The sequence below is a fragment of the Aquila chrysaetos genome, chromosome 12 (assembly GCF_900496995.4).
Source record: "Aquila chrysaetos chrysaetos chromosome 12, bAquChr1.4, whole genome shotgun sequence".
Classification (NCBI taxonomy): Eukaryota; Metazoa; Chordata; class Aves; order Accipitriformes; family Accipitridae; genus Aquila; species Aquila chrysaetos.
In genome coordinates this window covers 36,820,480-36,838,272 of record NC_044015.1, presented here as the reverse complement: position 1 = coordinate 36,838,272, position 17,793 = coordinate 36,820,480, and the positions used below count along the sequence as shown (strand labels likewise).

The 17,793-nt window shown below is 41.3% G+C and overlaps 1 protein-coding gene across 8 annotated transcripts in view; it reads left to right on the top strand.

The window, feature by feature from the left end:
* The window catches only part of GLIS1 (GLIS family zinc finger 1), a 208,199-nt gene extending 198,113 nt beyond the window's left edge, over positions 1 to 10,086 (top strand). For 5 of the 8 annotated variants that reach the window (XM_030033950.1, XM_030033949.1, XM_030033947.1 and 2 more), the window contains 2 exons: positions 5,569 to 5,736; positions 9,451 to 10,086. In XM_030033950.1, the coding sequence (XP_029889810.1) occupies positions 5,569 to 5,736; positions 9,451 to 9,587 (305 nt within the window). In that variant the 3' untranslated portion in view covers positions 9,588 to 10,086. The remainder of the gene's footprint in view (positions 1 to 5,568; positions 5,737 to 9,450) is intronic. The other 3 variants (XM_030033952.1, XM_030033951.1, XM_030033944.2) reach the window with 2 other exon arrangements.
* Positions 10,087 to 17,793: the final 7,707 nt, after the last annotated feature.

Here is a 17,793-nt window from a genome sequence, read left to right as displayed (position 1 = left end):
ATAACTACAAACCACAAGAGGAAAGTTTAGCAGCTCATTACTATGGCAGAAACAAATGCATAGACAGAACAAGTTTTGAACCACTTAAATAAATTGACTTTATTCCTTAAGAAAACCACATTTCCTTTTGAATGAATTGTTGCTTTCTAAGTGTTATGTCGTGTGGTTTTGAAAAAGCAATAACTTTCCACTTTGGCCGAATGTTGAAGTATTATTATAAATTCATTATGGAAATGGTCATTCAAAAATCAATTTTGATTAGCAGCCTTTGAAATCAATTGATCTGTAACCTGTACTTAGCTGTACTTGCTCTACATCTTTTTTGCATCTCAGTTCATTAATAGCACGTTTTTCTAATGGAATCTGTAGTAATTTGGGAGTTTTGAATTTTTGCTGAAAAAAGGAGCGCTATGTAAGTCTAGCTGTAGAACTAGGCATCTGTATAGAAGCATATAAACATTGTGGATCTGAAATTTTTAGAAGACAGCAAGCTTCGTCAAGCTGGTAGCAGAAATCTTGATAATGAAAGAATAAGCTGACATTATTTATATGTTTAAACCTAGTTGTAGTAAGATCACATGGAAATTATTACATGCTGAAAGAATTTGGCAGGCAATGGAATCCTGTAGTTATTTATACCTGACATGATTTCTTGTCACAAATTTTATGGAATTTGAAAAGCTGAGATTTATTTGCACATACATGTAAATGACATGACATAACAAGATGGCATTTAATAGGCATATTCCAATTATTTGCTCATTACATCATTCATTTTAAAGCTGCTTGAAGTTTTCTAGGCCATGCCTTAGAGAAACAGAGGCAGCCAGAGCAGTGTGTGAAGTGGCTAACTGCAGCTTTTCGGTCACAAATTATTTCAAAGCAAAATTTTAACTAAATGTTATGTTTGGAACTCAGTTTATTCCTTTATTAACTGTTATATTTCTACATCTACTGTACATAAAACATTTAATAGTGATCATTTAAACTGACAGGACATTTAGTAAATTCTTCACTTGAAAATTAACCTCAGAAAATTTGTGATTTAAATCAAAACTGAAGGAAAACCTGAAATCCATATGGAAAAAAAAATATTGGTGAAACACTTGTTGCCAAATTGGTACCACACTTTCGCTCTCGTAGAAGCAGGGATGTTTGCACCAGACAAGCCTTCTTGCTTACTTCATATTTTAACCACTGAAGGGAGTCTTTTTTTAAGAACTTGTAAAAAATGCTCCATGTTTAGTTTACTCTAATCAACCATATGTGGCTGTTAATTGAACCACTGGTTACAGGATTTTAATTATATCTTAATTCCTAATACTTTCTGTGTAAAGCATTTCAAAAAATCTAAAGGAACCATAACTAAATGGCATGAACCAAAAGCACCTTTGTTTCACGCTGCACATTTTAAAAATGTGTAAATGCAGTAAAGCTCTGACTTGTATTGCATATGCAAATCAAACATTGTATTGCCTGCAAGCAACAAGTTTCATTTCCTGTGGTTGTGTAAAATGAATGAAACCTTATCTGGCAAGAGCACCCGTTGTTACAAAAGTCCTTGTGGTTGCTTTAACTCACGTGGCCTTTCCATCTCTTGTCTAATTACTTCGGTTTTCGGGAACACTTAGCATTTAAACAAGCTGGCAATTTTCCCTTTTTAATAGTATAAAAGATGCATGAGGCTCAGATCCTCTGGAACAGACTGACTGGCCTCTTGAGCCATGCCAGGCTACTGAAGGCCATCAGCAAGAGCCAGCCTACCTGGTACCACAAAAAACTCTCTGATTGTGCCTCTGAAGCAGCGGGTAGGAGTATAGGAAGTATATAAAAAGTCATGGAAAAAATCTTACTGACATAACAACTCAGTGATGCTGCAGTTCTTCAACCTGGAGCTGTGCAGTCACTCCAAGACTCATTTCCACTTTCCGAGATTAACATTCAGCTGGCTACATTTTGAAATACAGCTTTTAATATTGCAAGCACAATTCTTCCTACCCAAGTGTTGTTTCATGCCCAGTTTAAGTGCAGGGAACATCACCAAATTCTTCCTATGCATCCTAGTAGTGGAACTGCAGATCAGGTTCACCAGCTGCAGCTGCAGTTCTTTAGTGTTCCAGATGTAAGGCCAAAGTCCTCCTGAATAAACCACTGCCACTGACACTCCCTATGAAACCTCCATGCAGTCATGTGAGAGGTTATTCTGAAGATGAGTCATGTAAGCACACAGAAGAGAAATAAAAGTGCCTGCTGACAGCTTTCCAACCAGGCAGTGAACTGTCTGGTGTAAGATCCCTGCGTAAGGGATAAACCAGGCACTGTCTAACTCAGTCATCTTCTCAGTGCTCTTGTCTGTGCAAAGAGCTGTCTTGAGCCTCTACCTCTTTCTCACCTTTTGCAATTGCAAAAGCTATCGGGAGTCTCTGTCTTTCTCCTTCACCTTTCATCCTGAAGGAAGCCGCTACCTGCCTCCTCCCATAGCCATCCCTGTGCCTTTCTCCACACACAGAATGCCTTCCATAAAGCCTCTATCCCTTTCTTACAGGGTCTCACTGTCTTATCATTTCTATGAAGCTAATGAAAAAGGAAGTAAGCTTTCATTATACTGCTCAGGTCAGAAGGGTTAGAAGTCCCAGTTTTCACATCATGGTTGGTTTTACCTGACCAGTGTTCCTGCTGCAACCTTTCCCTTCCTCACTCTGTCTTTTTTCTTTAGTTCGCTACCTGCATTTATCACATCTGCAAGCGCATTGGAACAGGAATGGTGTATTTCTCTGTATTTTCTTTGGGAAGCATTTAGCACAAATTTTGTCCCAGTGAATAGAACAGTGCGATAACACTGGTATTTTCTTACATCGTGTCTCTTCATTGGATAGTTCCAGTAAGACTTTTTGCACTGCCTTTTCAGATTATCACACAGTGATGCTGAGGGATAGATACTGCAGTCCAAAGGAGAATTTGATTGCTTATGGCAGTTCTTTTCCAGACTTCTGATTCTGAGGCAGTTCTCTGCTACAGGTATTTTTTCCTGAGCAGCTAGACAGTGTAATTTAAAACACTTAAAAAGAAACCTTTACCCATAGGTCTTGAGAAAACCCTGGATCCAACTAGTTTCAATCCAGTTCTGTCATGCTTGGCTGTTCTCTGATTTTCTAAGCCACTGTGCCAGCCCTGTAGATCATAAAGATATTTAATTGATTTAACAAAGGCAAGCCTGGGAGCATGACGAAAGGGCAGCAATTAGAGAGACAGAGAAAATACACGTCATGCCTTCCCTAGAAGTGATGTGTATAGCAGACATTCTGGAAAAGGTTCATTTTTTTCTCTAGCAATGTATATAAGTGCTCTCTGCAATCCAGTTGGCTCATCTGAAGCCAAGCGTCTCTTTTTTTTTCACTGCTCATCTCAAAAGGATATATTTTTAGAAGGCTTACAGCAGGGAGTTCATGTTTTGTAAACAGAAAAGTCAGGATAATTATCAAAAGCCAATCAATAAAACACTGTACCTAAAACCACATCAAAAGATGGCTTTGCTACCTCTCATAAGAGCTCTTTGGTTTTTTGAGCCAGACTCTCCAGGCAGTAAATAGAGGTGGCTGTCTATTTATTCCGAGGAAGGACATGCATCATTTAATACTCAACTTTCCGAATTTCTGGGCCTTCTTCTACATAGCAGCAAATATGAACAGCTTTGGTACAGTGTGCATAGTGTCTTTATCTAATATAGTCATCCATTAGTAAGTACTTCACCAATCGTGGATATCAACAATTTAGGTATTTTGTGGTGGAGGATCATAGGTTCTCAAGAAATGAATCATCTAATCCTTGCAGATTCTGCCAAAACACATATTAAACTGTGAAACTGCAGACCAAATCTTTCACCACTCGATGAGTTCATTGCATTTCTACTTAAGAATTGCCTCACTTAGCCTTACTTATTACCACCTTAGAAAACATGACCAGAATGAACAGACAGACCCTGAGCTTTGCCTGATACTATCTACTTGGTCAAACTTTGGTAGTAAAGGGAAAATTTTGAAAAAGACAGATCTTTCTTAACAGGAAAAAGCTTATACACTGCATGATTTGTAAGGCACAAATTCCACCCTATACAACACCCAGGCGCTCTGGTGATAAGCACAGGTATTTCGTTTCTAAACAAACAGACTGAATAGCTGCACAACTGGCCTAGCAAGTTGCCTTCCACTGGTGAGTGGAGCTGTGCTGACTTCTGTCAGCTGAAGATCTGGTTGTGTCTGTGTTTGACCGAACTACCTGGAGCTTTTACAGTAGTTCCTTAGGAAATGTTTCAGTCTGAGGGAAGAAAGACAACAGTTCCATATTTTTTCTGGCAATTAGAGGAAAATCCTGATGGCACATTCTACTAAACTTTAAGCCTGACTTGGTTGACTTCAGCCGCATATAAGGGAAGGAGCATCATTTCAGAAGGGACTTTCAGAGAAGGTAGGAAAAGGGATAGTTAATATGAACGTGCAGTTAACGTGCAATGGACGTGGAATCAGGAAGAGGTTATTGAGGCAGGAGGAAGGAAGAGAATTAAATCAGGCCATCGTTGATATAAATATAGTGGCATGCTTTGAGGTCATCCTTATGGGAGCAAATAACATTTTCTTTTAGGGTGTTGGCACAAACGTGTAAGTTGTAAAATTCCTTCCTCAGCAATTCATTCGTCCTTTACTGTTAAATTACTTCTTTTGTTGTGTACAACTCATTCACAGCTTCTGCTGGCAAAAACCAAACTGCTGGTCCACTGGTAATAGGATACTTTAAAAAAAAAGCAGGACATAAGAAATGTAGGGTATGTGGGGGACAACAGTCAAACATGCCCCAAAAGCAGAATGACTGAGGCAGCCAGAGACCATACAGATTTATCTTGGCACTTCACATAAGCAAGAAGAGCCTCTAGCTGAACTCAAAGTCTTCACCTGACATCCGTCTGGAGTCAGTCCTGCACCTCTAGTTAATTTTACTTGCAGACTGTGGCCCCCTGTGTTCAGTGAAAGGGGTTTCATTTGAAGTAAGAGCAGTCTGAGAAAGGAGAGGTTTAAGGTACTCTTAAAGGTATTTTGAATAAATAGCGCAGTCTCCAGCAGTGCATAACGCACACTGGATGGGAAAAGACTTTACTCAACTGAAAACAAAGCTGTGCTGTTCATTTACATATTGCATTATTGTATTTAAATTAAAAGTAATTCATTATAGACACATTCCATTAGGAGCTGAGCATCCTGGACCTGATCCAGTGGAGTACTTACTACTTAGCTTTGAACACAAGTGGGCTATTGACTGCATTCAGCTGATCTATTGCTTGAAATGAAGCACATCCTTGAGATTTTTGCTTGATGGGGATCACAGTCCACAGCACCTTGTGGGACCAAGTCTGATGTAGCTTTTATATTATTACGCCTTATAGAATAGCATGATCATTTTTCCATAGTTAAAACTGAGGAACTGAAAACCCCCACAATAGTAATGAAATACTGTGACAGAAATGGAGCTAATACCATTGCAGTAGTGTTAAAATGTGTGTGCAATATCTGTTTTCAGGTTACCAAGGCAGCTTTCACTCAATACAAAACTGTTTCCACTATGGAGACTGCTACAGAACAATGGACCAGTCTGTCACCAGTGATGTGCTCACAGGGGAATCCCATTGCTTTAATCCTCTGAGACAGAATGGCTATCACATACTCAATGCACCTTTAGCTTCAACAGGTAATTTATTCCACCTATAAAGAATTACCCATATGATATTTTTAGCAGGAGGCGAAAAGAACACATTTTATAGTAAATGTTATTACAAAAATATGTTTGCGTAAAAAACTCAGTCACTGAAATTCATTTGCATCTATAAAAATCCCAGAAGGAAAGCAAATTTGTTTTCTTTAACGCTCCTGTATTTGACTGATGGACAAATTCTCCTTTCGTTCTGCTGGAGATGTCATAGGCAACACACACCTTCAGGAGAGCTGACAAACAAGACACTTCTCACATATTATTATGTGGGCTATGCATTGTACATCTTCTCAGGCAGGCTTTTATAATCAGATCAAAGTAAAGAAGATAGTTAACACAACTCTGAAGAAAATAGCAGCAGCAGCAGGGACTTCCTGTCCATCTAAGAATAAAAGGATGGCTTTGTTTTGCAATACTGATGTTTACAAAATGGAAAGGCACTGCTTGGATAAATTCACCTAAAAATATTACGTAGTTTCTTTTTGTTCGGGAGTTCCTTTGTGTTTGTGCTGTTGCACATTCATGGCAATTGTATTTTCCTGTTTAGCTACATATTTGCATAATGTGAAATTTGCAACAAGTTATTATAGCTAGATTACTGTAATACTTCAATATTTAAGTATTCATTTTTATAAAGCATTTTTTTCTACTTTTAAAACCACAATTAAGAATTGACAGAATTACTGAAATCAAACAAAATGTGAGTATTGTCAGAGCCATGAAACACTACCATTTACTGCAACATTTACTTACATATCTTCAAGAGATTTTTCTTCATGTCTGAATTCAGGAGAGCATCTCAGTTAAGGACGATACTGGAAACATATGTTTAAATGCTTTTTGAAATGGGGCCTGAGTCAGACCACAAAATTAGAGTTGACTTTCCTGTTTGTTTTGTATTAAAGGAGACTCTGTTCAGAGAGAGCATGCATGCATTTGTCTGGTGTTCCATACTAGAAAGTGTATGCATCAGTAACGAACACAAGGGAAAAGTTTAAGATGAAGTTTCAACTTCAGCTTTGAATTCTTTTGTGTTATTCATAAGTTTGATGTTACTAAAACATAGTTTTTTCATGTTAACATCAAATTTCAAGTTTAGATTGACAGCCTGCAATATTTAAAGAACAGACTAAATAAACTTTCCAAACGAAATTGTAGGAGCAAAGAATAATACTATGGCAAGACACCAACTTCAACAACAGTTGATTTTTCTGTCTGGGGCTAAACTATTATGAAATGTTTCTGTGTAATATTTTTGTTTTTAGAGTGGTTATGAGGTATGCAAATACTTAAAAGGCTGAAACATAAATATATATGAAATATATAAATCTTATCTCATCTTTTTGTGTGTAAAATAGAACCATTCAGGTTTGCAAGATTCATCAAGGCTATGCATTAATTTTTTTCAGGCTTTTATAGCACCATTAATATTAAATGAGATCTCATCTCACAGGAATGCCAAATGTGACTGGCAAACAGCTGTTCCATGAATCACATTAACAGTCAATAAATTTTTATTTTCTGTTCAGGACTTTGGATAGTTTACTCTATCTGGAATCTAATAATGATTTCTGGGGTGTATGCTTATCTTGGGTTTTGTCCATCTGTGGTTGTGTATCCACCCTGTATACAGGCTCATCAAATAGAAATTAGCATAACATAAACACTTGCAAAACTTATCAAAATACTGGTCACTCCACTTGGACCGACGCAGCACAGGGCAGATAAACAGGCCAAGTTCGTCTTCCAGAGACTCTGCACATACGCTGCATGCCAGATTTCTGCAGACAGCAGAATTTGACCTGTAAACTAACAGTAAATTAATACGTCATAGGAAAATGCAGAAATGTAAATAAGTAGAGAATTTGGTCTCAAACAGTAAAAACATACCTAATAGTAAAATACCTATAATTAAGTTCTAAGGACTGAGCCGACGGTTCTTTCTGAAATCAGGACTGGCTGTATAAGACTACAGGATCTGTCGTTAATGCTGGTGGTGCAGTGCCACACAGCCTGGAGGCCTCAGTTAAGCCCACTGCCTCATTTGATTCAGCCATATCTAGACACACTTGCCTGCAGAGTTAGGCAGGTGGAAGAGATGAGAGAAGGGCTAAAGAGAAGAAGGAGCCTCATTTTCCACATGGGGAACTGAGGCACAGAAAAACAGTTGTTTCCCAGTGGTTCCAGAGCGCTCCTCCGTCAAGCAGAGAATGGAGCCAGGTTTCAGTGCTTTACCCACGAGGCTCAGCCATCCATACATTGACTTGCAATTCACACAAATGTGATTTGTAAGAGATTTATTTTCTACATCAGGCACTTAGTTCACCAGCATGTTCTTAACAACAAGAATCTTGTTCCATGTGTTGCCCTCAGCTGACTTAATGCAGATGATGATTATTAAAATTGTGGTAGGTGGGCTCTGTGGGCTGGGTGCAGGGTTCAGAACCTTGCGCTGAAGCTCACACAGACACTTTTGTAAAGACCCAACCCAAATCAGGTGGTGCAGGGTAAAACAGAATACATCTGTTAAATGATGAACATAAGGGGTCAATGTTTCATGCAGTAGTTTGGGGAGGGGGTAGTGGGGTGCGCTGAAAAACTGTTGAAGGAGAGGGCTTAGGAGGTTGCCCAGCCCCCAGGCAGACAGCAGGGCTATGGGGCAGATAGGAGGGTCTGGGTGGTGTGAGGAGAAGCGCAGAGAAGCACAGGCACAGGGACAGATGCAGAAAGGAGAAGGGCAGGGAGGGCAAGGGGTGAACACAGCAGGGGTGAAGTAAGGAAAGAGCTGGCCTGCAGTAAAATGAGTATGTGCATATGAGCCTTGACTGGCCGGCCGGTTGCAAAAGCAAGTTATAGTGGGTCATAATAGGAAATTTTCATGTCCTTTGGGGTAGACAATAAACCCTTTGTTTCAGACTCCCTGGCACTCCAGCCGCCATAGCACCTGGTAGCAGGCAAACCTGTTCCATTCCACAGGGATGCACAGCTCAGGGAGGCTCGTAACATCTGTGGAAGTTTTGCATTCTAAAAGGAGAAGGACAGAGAAATTCTTCCCCACTATAGTGGCTTTCTGGTAGCCTGGCACCAGCCAGCTCAGCCAGGTGAGGAGGCAGGAGCATGGTGGGCTTTGGTGGGCTGAGGACAACATGGTGCGCAGCTTCTTCCACACATCCTGTGAGTCTGACCTGATCCAGACATGCTTCCGCAGACCTCACCTCTGCAGCATGTGGGGATCCAATAATGTAGGATCCAGATTTCTTCTGGATCTTAAGAGCAGCTGGGAGACACATGGAACATTTTTCGTAAGTGCCATTAAAATGAAAAAAAAAACCCCACAGAACAAGAGGACTACATCACTTTTAGTGCACACTTACTAGGATCCTTGCCCACTTATTGTTTTGACATCCTATTCAGATAATGACTGTAAAGTCCCAAGAGAGTCATACTCTGATACTTGCACTTCACTTGCAAATGAGTAGCTTTCCGCAGAAATGAATGGGAGCTTCATCTACTATGACACAAATGCCCATAGAGGTTAGTTTGTGTATCTCCTGGGTAAGGCTTTGATGGTAAACCCTATTGTCTTTTCATTAACACTGTGCTGTACTGTATAATCCCAGGCCTCAAACTACGCTTCCTTCCTTATATGTACGTGGTACTAAATCATGTCCATTCAACTTGTCACGCTTTCAGGCTATGATGCACTCTCTGAAGCACAGTGTGTATCTGAAGACATGGTCTCCAATGGAACTGATGAAAATGGATTCTTCCAAAATGGCGCCTTTGATCACTGCTTGAATCACATTCCTTCCATCTATACAGATACCTAAGAGCAGTGCTGACCTTGTTTCCTTTATTATACCTATAACTGTGTATGTAATAACAAAGGTGTTGTTCAAGTACTTTTATTTAGTCTGTATCCCTATATGTGCTCATTTAAATAAACACCTCACATTTACCAAACCATTTTATACATGAATAGTCTGTATAAGATAATATTGGAACCTGTTCCTTTGCTGTGGCACTTTGAAATTCATGCTTTAAGGGAATGAGGAGCATTTCAAGCAGCTTGTTTTGTAAGTTCTTTCAGTAAAGTGTAAATGTAAGTTATATAATAAACTTGTAAAGAAGGGGTTTTTTTTTTCCTGGAAAGTATGTTCCAATTTGAGAATGTTCCCTTTAATCAGTTTTCATTTAACTCATTGGTCAATTCTTCTTTTTTTTTCTTTTTTTTTTTTTTTAACTAAAAGGATTTTTTTTTTTAATCACAGACCTCATGTATATAAAGATCTTCATTTGCTCGGCTGGTTTTATATTTTCAGTTTTACAAGAAAGCATTAAAAACTGAAAACAAGTGTACTGTCATTTCTTAACATCATCGGTCTGCCTGATAAATCCCAATATTAGATTCTTAAAATGCCTGAGAGTGATTTAAACAAAGCAGTGATATTTCAGTAACTGTGAAATTAAAGCAGTCCAAGCATACGTGAAGAAAACCAAGGGGCCTGCAGACTCTCAGTGAAAGGACCAGAAGCCTTGCAGCACAGGGCGGCACCTTGGGCTGGCTTCAGGGCTGTGGGTGCCCACCGGCCCTGCCCCATTTCCCAGCCTTCCTGCTGCCCCTGCCGTGGTGGGTACATCAGCACATGCAGCTGTCCCAGCAGTGTAGGGGAAAATTAAATGCAGCTGTGGTTGGCTTTTTGCCTCCACAAGTAAATGTACGGCCTCATCCCATGTGAGATCAGAGGCACATTAACGCTGCACAAACACAGAGCGTGGGGCAGGTTGCCTGATTTCTCCATTCACAAGACCCGGCAGCCACTCTGAACTTTCCACTTCAGGCACACACTGTGGAGAAGAGCAGGACAACTTCGGAGGGCTTTCCTCCATCCAGAGCACTTGTAATCAATGTCTTCCAGAGGAACAGAAGTCACCTGCAGTAGCTTAGTTCCCTGTCACTGTGGCCCTGACCCCACTGGGCTGCATTTCCCAGCCTAGTCATGATTCCTGGGAGAGACAGATGTCCTGCAAGGGGACAGGCACTCCCAATGTGTGCCAATGGAGGCATGTTAGACATGAGCTCCTCAAAATGTCCCATGCTGGTTTGGGAGAACAATAAGGAAAACATAAAAAAGAAAGAAGAAAACTGTTCTCATTTGCATAGTTGGGTTTAATAAGGCACCGTAGGAGCAATGTATGGTTATCTAAAAAGCTTTTTTCTGTCTAATACACAAACGCCAACCTCAGGAAATGCTGCTGCATGCAGAATCTGATGTCCTGCAAGTGTGGGTGTAACCTCACATGACAATAAATGTCCTAGCTGCCCTTGCCAGTGTCCAGCTGTGACTGGCTGTGCCTCCTGCGCCCGATGCCAAAGCGCTTGAGCTTGGCCACAGGGCAGAGCTCTTGTGAAAAGGCTGAAGGGCATTTTTATAGCAGGTCTCAGAGTGAAGTCTGCAAAAGGACACCATGCCCACACCAATAATAAGCCGTTCCCAGAGGCCAGTTCCCACACCACCATGTCTGCACCAGCAGAGATGCCACACCAGGCACATGGCAGCCTGAGGAGGCTGTCCTGTGCCCATCCAAGGCAGGGGTGCACACCTGAAATGCTGCTCATGCCTGAGTTTTTCACCAGCAGGCAAATCTTCACAAGCACCATTCACTAAAGGATGCCCAGATTGTGCATCAGTCAATGTCTGGCAAATACCCCTTCATTTACAGCTCAAAGATACCCATGCTACCATGGGGCACCACTGAAAAGTTCACACTGGGTTGAAACCAGTCGGTGACTGAGGACAATACTTTCTTTTTTTCCTCTCTTCTCACCATTACCAGGATCTGCTTGGCAGCAGTGTGCCCACAGAGTGCTGTCAAGGACCTTCTCTCATGCCAGGTATGCCAGCACCAAGCCTCATCTCTTCTGTTTTCAGTTCTGTAATCCAATTAGCTGCTCCCCAGAGAAGAGCCTAAAACAAGAAGCAGCTGCTGGAAGATTTCTTGCCCCCCCCACCCCCAAAGGACTGACAGAAAAATGTCAAGCACCTGGCTTCAGCAAAATAGCAAGTTCTGCAGGAAAAAAAAATGCTAAATTCAGTGGCATGTTAAGAAAATACCACATTTTGCAGCTGCATAATCAGAATCCACAGAACAGGCCCCAAGCTGAATGGGGCGATTCTTTGGCAGCATTTGTAGAAATGGCATTACTGGGTCCACAGGACTGCAGTTCCCCTTACAGTCACAAGGTTATACAACCACAATGAATATATGTATTTTAAAACACAATTTGGTGGCAACGTGTGAACCAGCAGTCAAAGTACTGGGGAAAACACAGTAGCAGCATAAACTCAAGAGGTCCCCAGTGCCCCAGCCACTCAGTGTATTTATGTGTCCTTTGCAGCCCTACCACGGGATGCCAGCTATAACTCTTGGCAGTTTCTAACTATGGCAAACATCTTGTACGGAATTGGAAGGGTATGGCGAAGGTGTCGCACACTTGCAGACAACCCTCGAATGGCAGCTCTTCTGGGCAACCGAGACCCTGCCCTCTGCAAGGGTGTTATCCCCAGGGGCCAGTCAACAGCCTGTGGCCAATGACTCCCCGCCTCTGGTGGGCACTTTGCACAGAGGTGGAGCAGGAGGGACACCCAGACAGGGCAGCAGGGGAAACTGCTGCAACGGAAAGTGCTGGGGTGGCAGCTGAGAAAAGAGATAAAAGAAACGGCTCAGGTCCAACACGGCACCTGGTGCCCCAGTCCCAGGACTCAGCAGCCCAGGGGTCTGCTCCTGCATGAGCATTGAGCATCCTGGTGCTGCTGCACCGCTCACAGCAGCATCTGCAAACACAGGGGAAAAACCCTGGATGCCATGCTGTCACAGCAGCGTGTTTAGCACTGCTCTGAGGCTGAGCTGGGCTAACCACAAAGCCTACGTGGATGCATTTTACTTGTTTCTCCAGGGCCTGGTTGCGCCTTGTTAGTGTACATGAAGGTGCCTCTGTATCCAATTTAGCTTTTTGTCCTCAAGAAATTTGAATGAAACTTAGACATGCAGGAAGTTTTACAGTTAGTCATTACAGAACAAGGTACATAGGGTTATATAACTCCCTCTTTTACAAACGGTTCCTCAAGATCTCTAGCTCTCAAGGACGCTTAGTCCCAGCTGCAAACCCGTTAATTGTGGCTACCCTGCCTGGTCCAAGCAGTCCCTGGCAGCACTGACTCATCATTCCTCTCCTAGAATTGAAATGCATAAAGGCTCCAAACTGTGCTTTAAGCCTGTGCACATAGCTTTGCTTCTGATCACTGCCACATTTGGATTTCTGTCCTGTTGCTTATATCTACTCTGATGCATCAGAGTTTTGGGTTTTTTTGGTCTCAGACAAGTGGCCAGAACTCTTTCCTAGAACATTAAACAAGGAGGCAGGTAGCTTAACAACTGCCAAGCAGTAAAAACCTCTAGAGCTTTTGAAGGAGGACTTTTAGAAAAGACATATCCAAAGCTCAACAAAGCTGTAACGGCTGAGACAAAGATCAAAATAATTCCTGTGCTTCAATTAGTTGGAGACATTACAAGGAAATCGTGCCTTAAAAACGTGATTAATCTCATTTCCGAAAAATTTAAGAAATCCTTCTAAAAATTACTTTTTTTTAGTTAAAAATACAAACCAACCAAACCTAAACATATTTGATCAATTACAAAAATATTTATGTCACAACAACCGGGCTGTTCAAAACCACACAATGATTCACAAAGGGCTGGGAAACTTAAAGCATAGCAGCTGGAGTGATGATTTAATTCCAGAATCTGTGTGAATCAGGTTTTCTGTAAATTAAAAGGATAGATTCAGAGAAATGCAAAGGCACTCGTTTGAGTCTGTACGGTTTGGAAAGTTATCCATAATAAAACCATTAAAATACACAATAGCACAAGTTAATGGTTACTTGTGTGCTTGTGTACTTCATTATTTCCTTTTATTACATGTAAGTAGGGAAGTATCTCATGTAAGCTTTTCCTAAAGACACAAAGAAACCTTTCAATGGAATTTATTGCTTGGCAAGTTTCTCATTGTGGTGCTGTAAAAACCCCACCAACTAATACATATAATAACTGGAGTAAGGCTTTATAATAGTAGAAAATTATTACCCTGTGGAATTAAAATGGAACTGCTGGTTCCAGTTGACTGTCAGATACTTTTTCAGTCTAGGCAACAGAACTCAAATAATAGATTACAACACTACTTTATAAATAGCTACAAATCATTTCCCCAGTGAATGAAAACCCCATTTACCCCGTGTATGTATTCTGTGTATATGCAGTACGCTTTAGGAACGACTGAAATACGATGACCTTCAGTGGCTGATCAAGCTGGGAGAGAGAAAATTAATTTCAAGTTGATACTGAAGCAGCTAAAGCACTTCTTTGCACTTTCCACCAGCTGGGATGCAAGCCAAACATTCAGCAGGACCTCTAAATTTTTAATATAATCAAGCTCAATCTTTTCATTGTATAGAAAACCAAAATGCTTGTTCTGTTCCCATTTACTAGCTGCAGTATTTCACAAGCTACAGAAGTAATCGTCCTTTCAATGCTATAGAGGTGCATTTGCAAGTGAGCAAATGAGATGTACACATGTGGCATATCATGACAAAATAACACTATTTTAATGCCATAATTCTGATGTGGCAACATGACACGGGAATTTGCAAGACCAAAGCCTCAAGTCTGCAGTAAGAATGCTTATAGCCTGTGGCAGGTATCAGATATGCTCCCATATAAAGAATACAGAGTCAGTGAGTACATTTTCAGATCATATTTTCTAGTTACATACACACCAAACAGCAGGAACAGCTGCTGCTTGTGGAAAGGTTTCCCTGCTTATGAGATTGTCCTTTCAACTGGATACATTTTCTAAATGGTAAAAGTCCAAAAAAACAAATTCCAGAGCACATTAAGAGCACCGATTTGATACTGCAATAGATGTCAGTTATGCAAGCAGTGCAAAAAACCCCAGTTCTTAAAACAACAACCAAGTATGTGAAAATAAACAATGACTGTAAATTGAATTTAAATTGCATAAGAGTAAAAGATTTCAATGGTTTTTGTTATGATCTTATTAAAACTTACATGAGTTTAGTTCAGTTCTCCAGTAATATATTTGTATTAAATTAGAAGATCAGCGCAATGGAAGATGAAAAAATAGCCAGCCTGTATCATTTAATTCACTGACAGCAAAAAACCATTGGAATATTCCCTCCTGAGATAAGCCCTTCTGAGATCTGTAGAGTTACACTAAAACCTCCTCTCTACTTAAATTTCAAAGCAAACTGCAAACTCCCTTAAGTGATTTGGAAGTCCATGGCCCAGAGTCAGCAGAAAAAGAGCTGTAGACGTCTAGATTGTCAAAGCCTTGCAAGGTTGCATATCCTGGCTCCATGGGCTGTCAGCCACTCATAGCTGCAAAACCAGTCAAACCATGACAGACGTTTTTCTTTGAAGTGTCTAAGCCATAGAAAGTCCCAATCTAGCTAAAGCCCTTACAAGACTGAGGTTTCTACCTGATTTCTACTGAGATGAAAAGAAATTTGCCCTTTCCTTTGGCACAAAGATTTTTGTAGTGGTGGTGAAGCCAGAAAAAAAATCAAATCATTCTTCTGTGCTAACACAGATTTTCTGGCCGGAGCCAGAAAATTCAAAACCAAGTGACTCAACTTTAAAAGTGTATTTCTGGCCCTATGTTATATAGAAGTTCTCTTCAATTAATCAAGGACACCAAGAAAAGCATGATGTTAACTTTCAAAACTTTTGCAACTTTTGGCCTGCTTGATTTCAGAGGGTTTTCTCCTTTCCTTCTGAGAGAGGCTGTATCTCTGTCCCTTCACAGTGTGCCTGGGTAGCAAGCAGTGGACCGGAATGTGCTGCTGGACACAGGGACGACACAGAGACGTGGGAGGATGTGTGGAGACACTGGGCAGGGACTGGGCTAGGAAGGGAGTGCCTTAAGCTGGTTTATTGGAGGATTAGACCCACCTTTCCATGCTTTCAGGTTTCCTTCATTTCAGAAGGGCAGCATAACACCATCCATCCTCAGGGCAATGGGAACCAAGAGAGCCCCAGAGCAGCTCTTCCCCTCCCATCCCAGCACCTGAGTTCAGTATGTGGTTCAGACACCAGATTCAGAATTTTCCTCTTAAATAACTAAGGGATGGCTTCATTTCACCCTACTCCAGGCATCCATGAGTTGTCAAACCATCACCCTGGCCTCCTCTCAGGCACTGGGAAGGGAAAGATGCCTCCAAAGGGGGAGTCAGCCTGTCCCAGGAAGGCATTGGGGAGCCACAATCTCCACGGATGGACATCGAAATTCAGACAACATAAATCCCTCCCAGCACATCTCCTGTAACAAGGAAGGCTGAGCCTGTGGTGTGCCAGTGTCCTACATCCTTTCCTAAGCAGCCGGTGCTCCTCTCAGAAACAGAGCATGACCCCACACAGCAATCTGCACCACCTCTCTGAGCAAAACTGGGAACCACTGGTACCAAAGAAATCCCTCTGAATCAGAGTTTGCCCTGAATATAACTCAAAGCAACATTGCTGAATTGCAACGGGCTGAGGGACAGATTTTTTAAAGGTGTCTGAACACCTAAAAATCAAAAAAGGGCATTAAGTGGGATTTTTCAGAACTGCCTTAAATTGCTTTCATTTCACCTCCAGGATTTTATTTCCTTCTGAAAAATCCTCTTAGGTGCCTATTTGCATCTTTAGGCACATTCTGCAAATCTGGGCTATATTGCATAATGAGTTTTCTTTCCTATCTCTTTGGGTTGAGAACCACACATTTGCCTAAGGAATTCTCTGTGGAGCTGAAATCTGTTAGGATTATAAATATAGGCTGAGCTGGGAACAGGCATTGGAAACTGCCATGAAGACCATGTACAGAAAACAGTGATTCTAGTCACACAAGATACCTGATATAGTTGGCAGGAAGGCAAAGCTAAACAAATGCAGGTTTACATTTTACTATTTAAAGAATAAAATATTCAACTTGAGTTCCATTAACACCTGTCAGGACTTTGGTACATACTCAAATCCACATTTCTAATTTTACTGCTAAATAATCCCAAACTTGGCAGTTAGAAGGTAAAGCAAAATACCCAAGCTAAACATCTGAAGCAAATTGTAGCTCTCTGGAAGAGCCCTTCTGCTGTATAAATGAAGGTCATATGTATAAATGATTAGAAGCTTAAGGAAATATGTCTTCTGCTTTTCTAAATTGATAACACACACATATTGCATTAATATTCCCACATCAATTATTGGACATGTTCCCTGCTGTAAGAAAAACTATAATTTTTTTTTTTTTAATAATCCCTTGGAATAATATTCTTACACTAGCACAATTAACTCTTGCCATGCAGAGGGAAAAGAGGTTGATTTAATAAACTACATGCCAGAAAAGCAGTGCATCAGTCCTTGGAGATGCCACCACCTGGATGCACCCTGGTTTTGGGGGACGGTCAACAAGACACAAGAATCCTCCTTTCCCTGGTGAAGAAGTGCCAGAGGTGACAGGTCCTGGTGGGGACGGGGTTGGGGGGAGCAACCCAAATATGTTGGCTTTGGTGTCACAGCCATGGCAGCCGCACTGAAGGCAAACCTGGGAGCTCTGTTTATTTATCAGCAGCAAAATAAATCCAACAAACATTGCAGAAAACTCCTTAAACACTTGCTTTCACTTTGTAAGGAGCAACTCGTGCTTGGCAGCAGGCGGGGGCAAGGTGTCACCCAGCAGTGTGGAGGACCCCCAGGTGCCCAGGCTCTTGTAACAGACGGACTGCCCAGACCCTGCCACAGGACTCACCGCTGAAGTCAGGGGAGGGTCAGGGCAGCTGTTGCCGGCGACCGTCACCCCTTTGGCTGCCACTAAATCACACTTGCCAGAAAGAACTTAATCCTAGGGCTCATAAAAATACTTCTGAAACACATTTTTTCCCTTTCGAAGTGCACCAGATCTCACTAAATACCAAGCATTTTCCA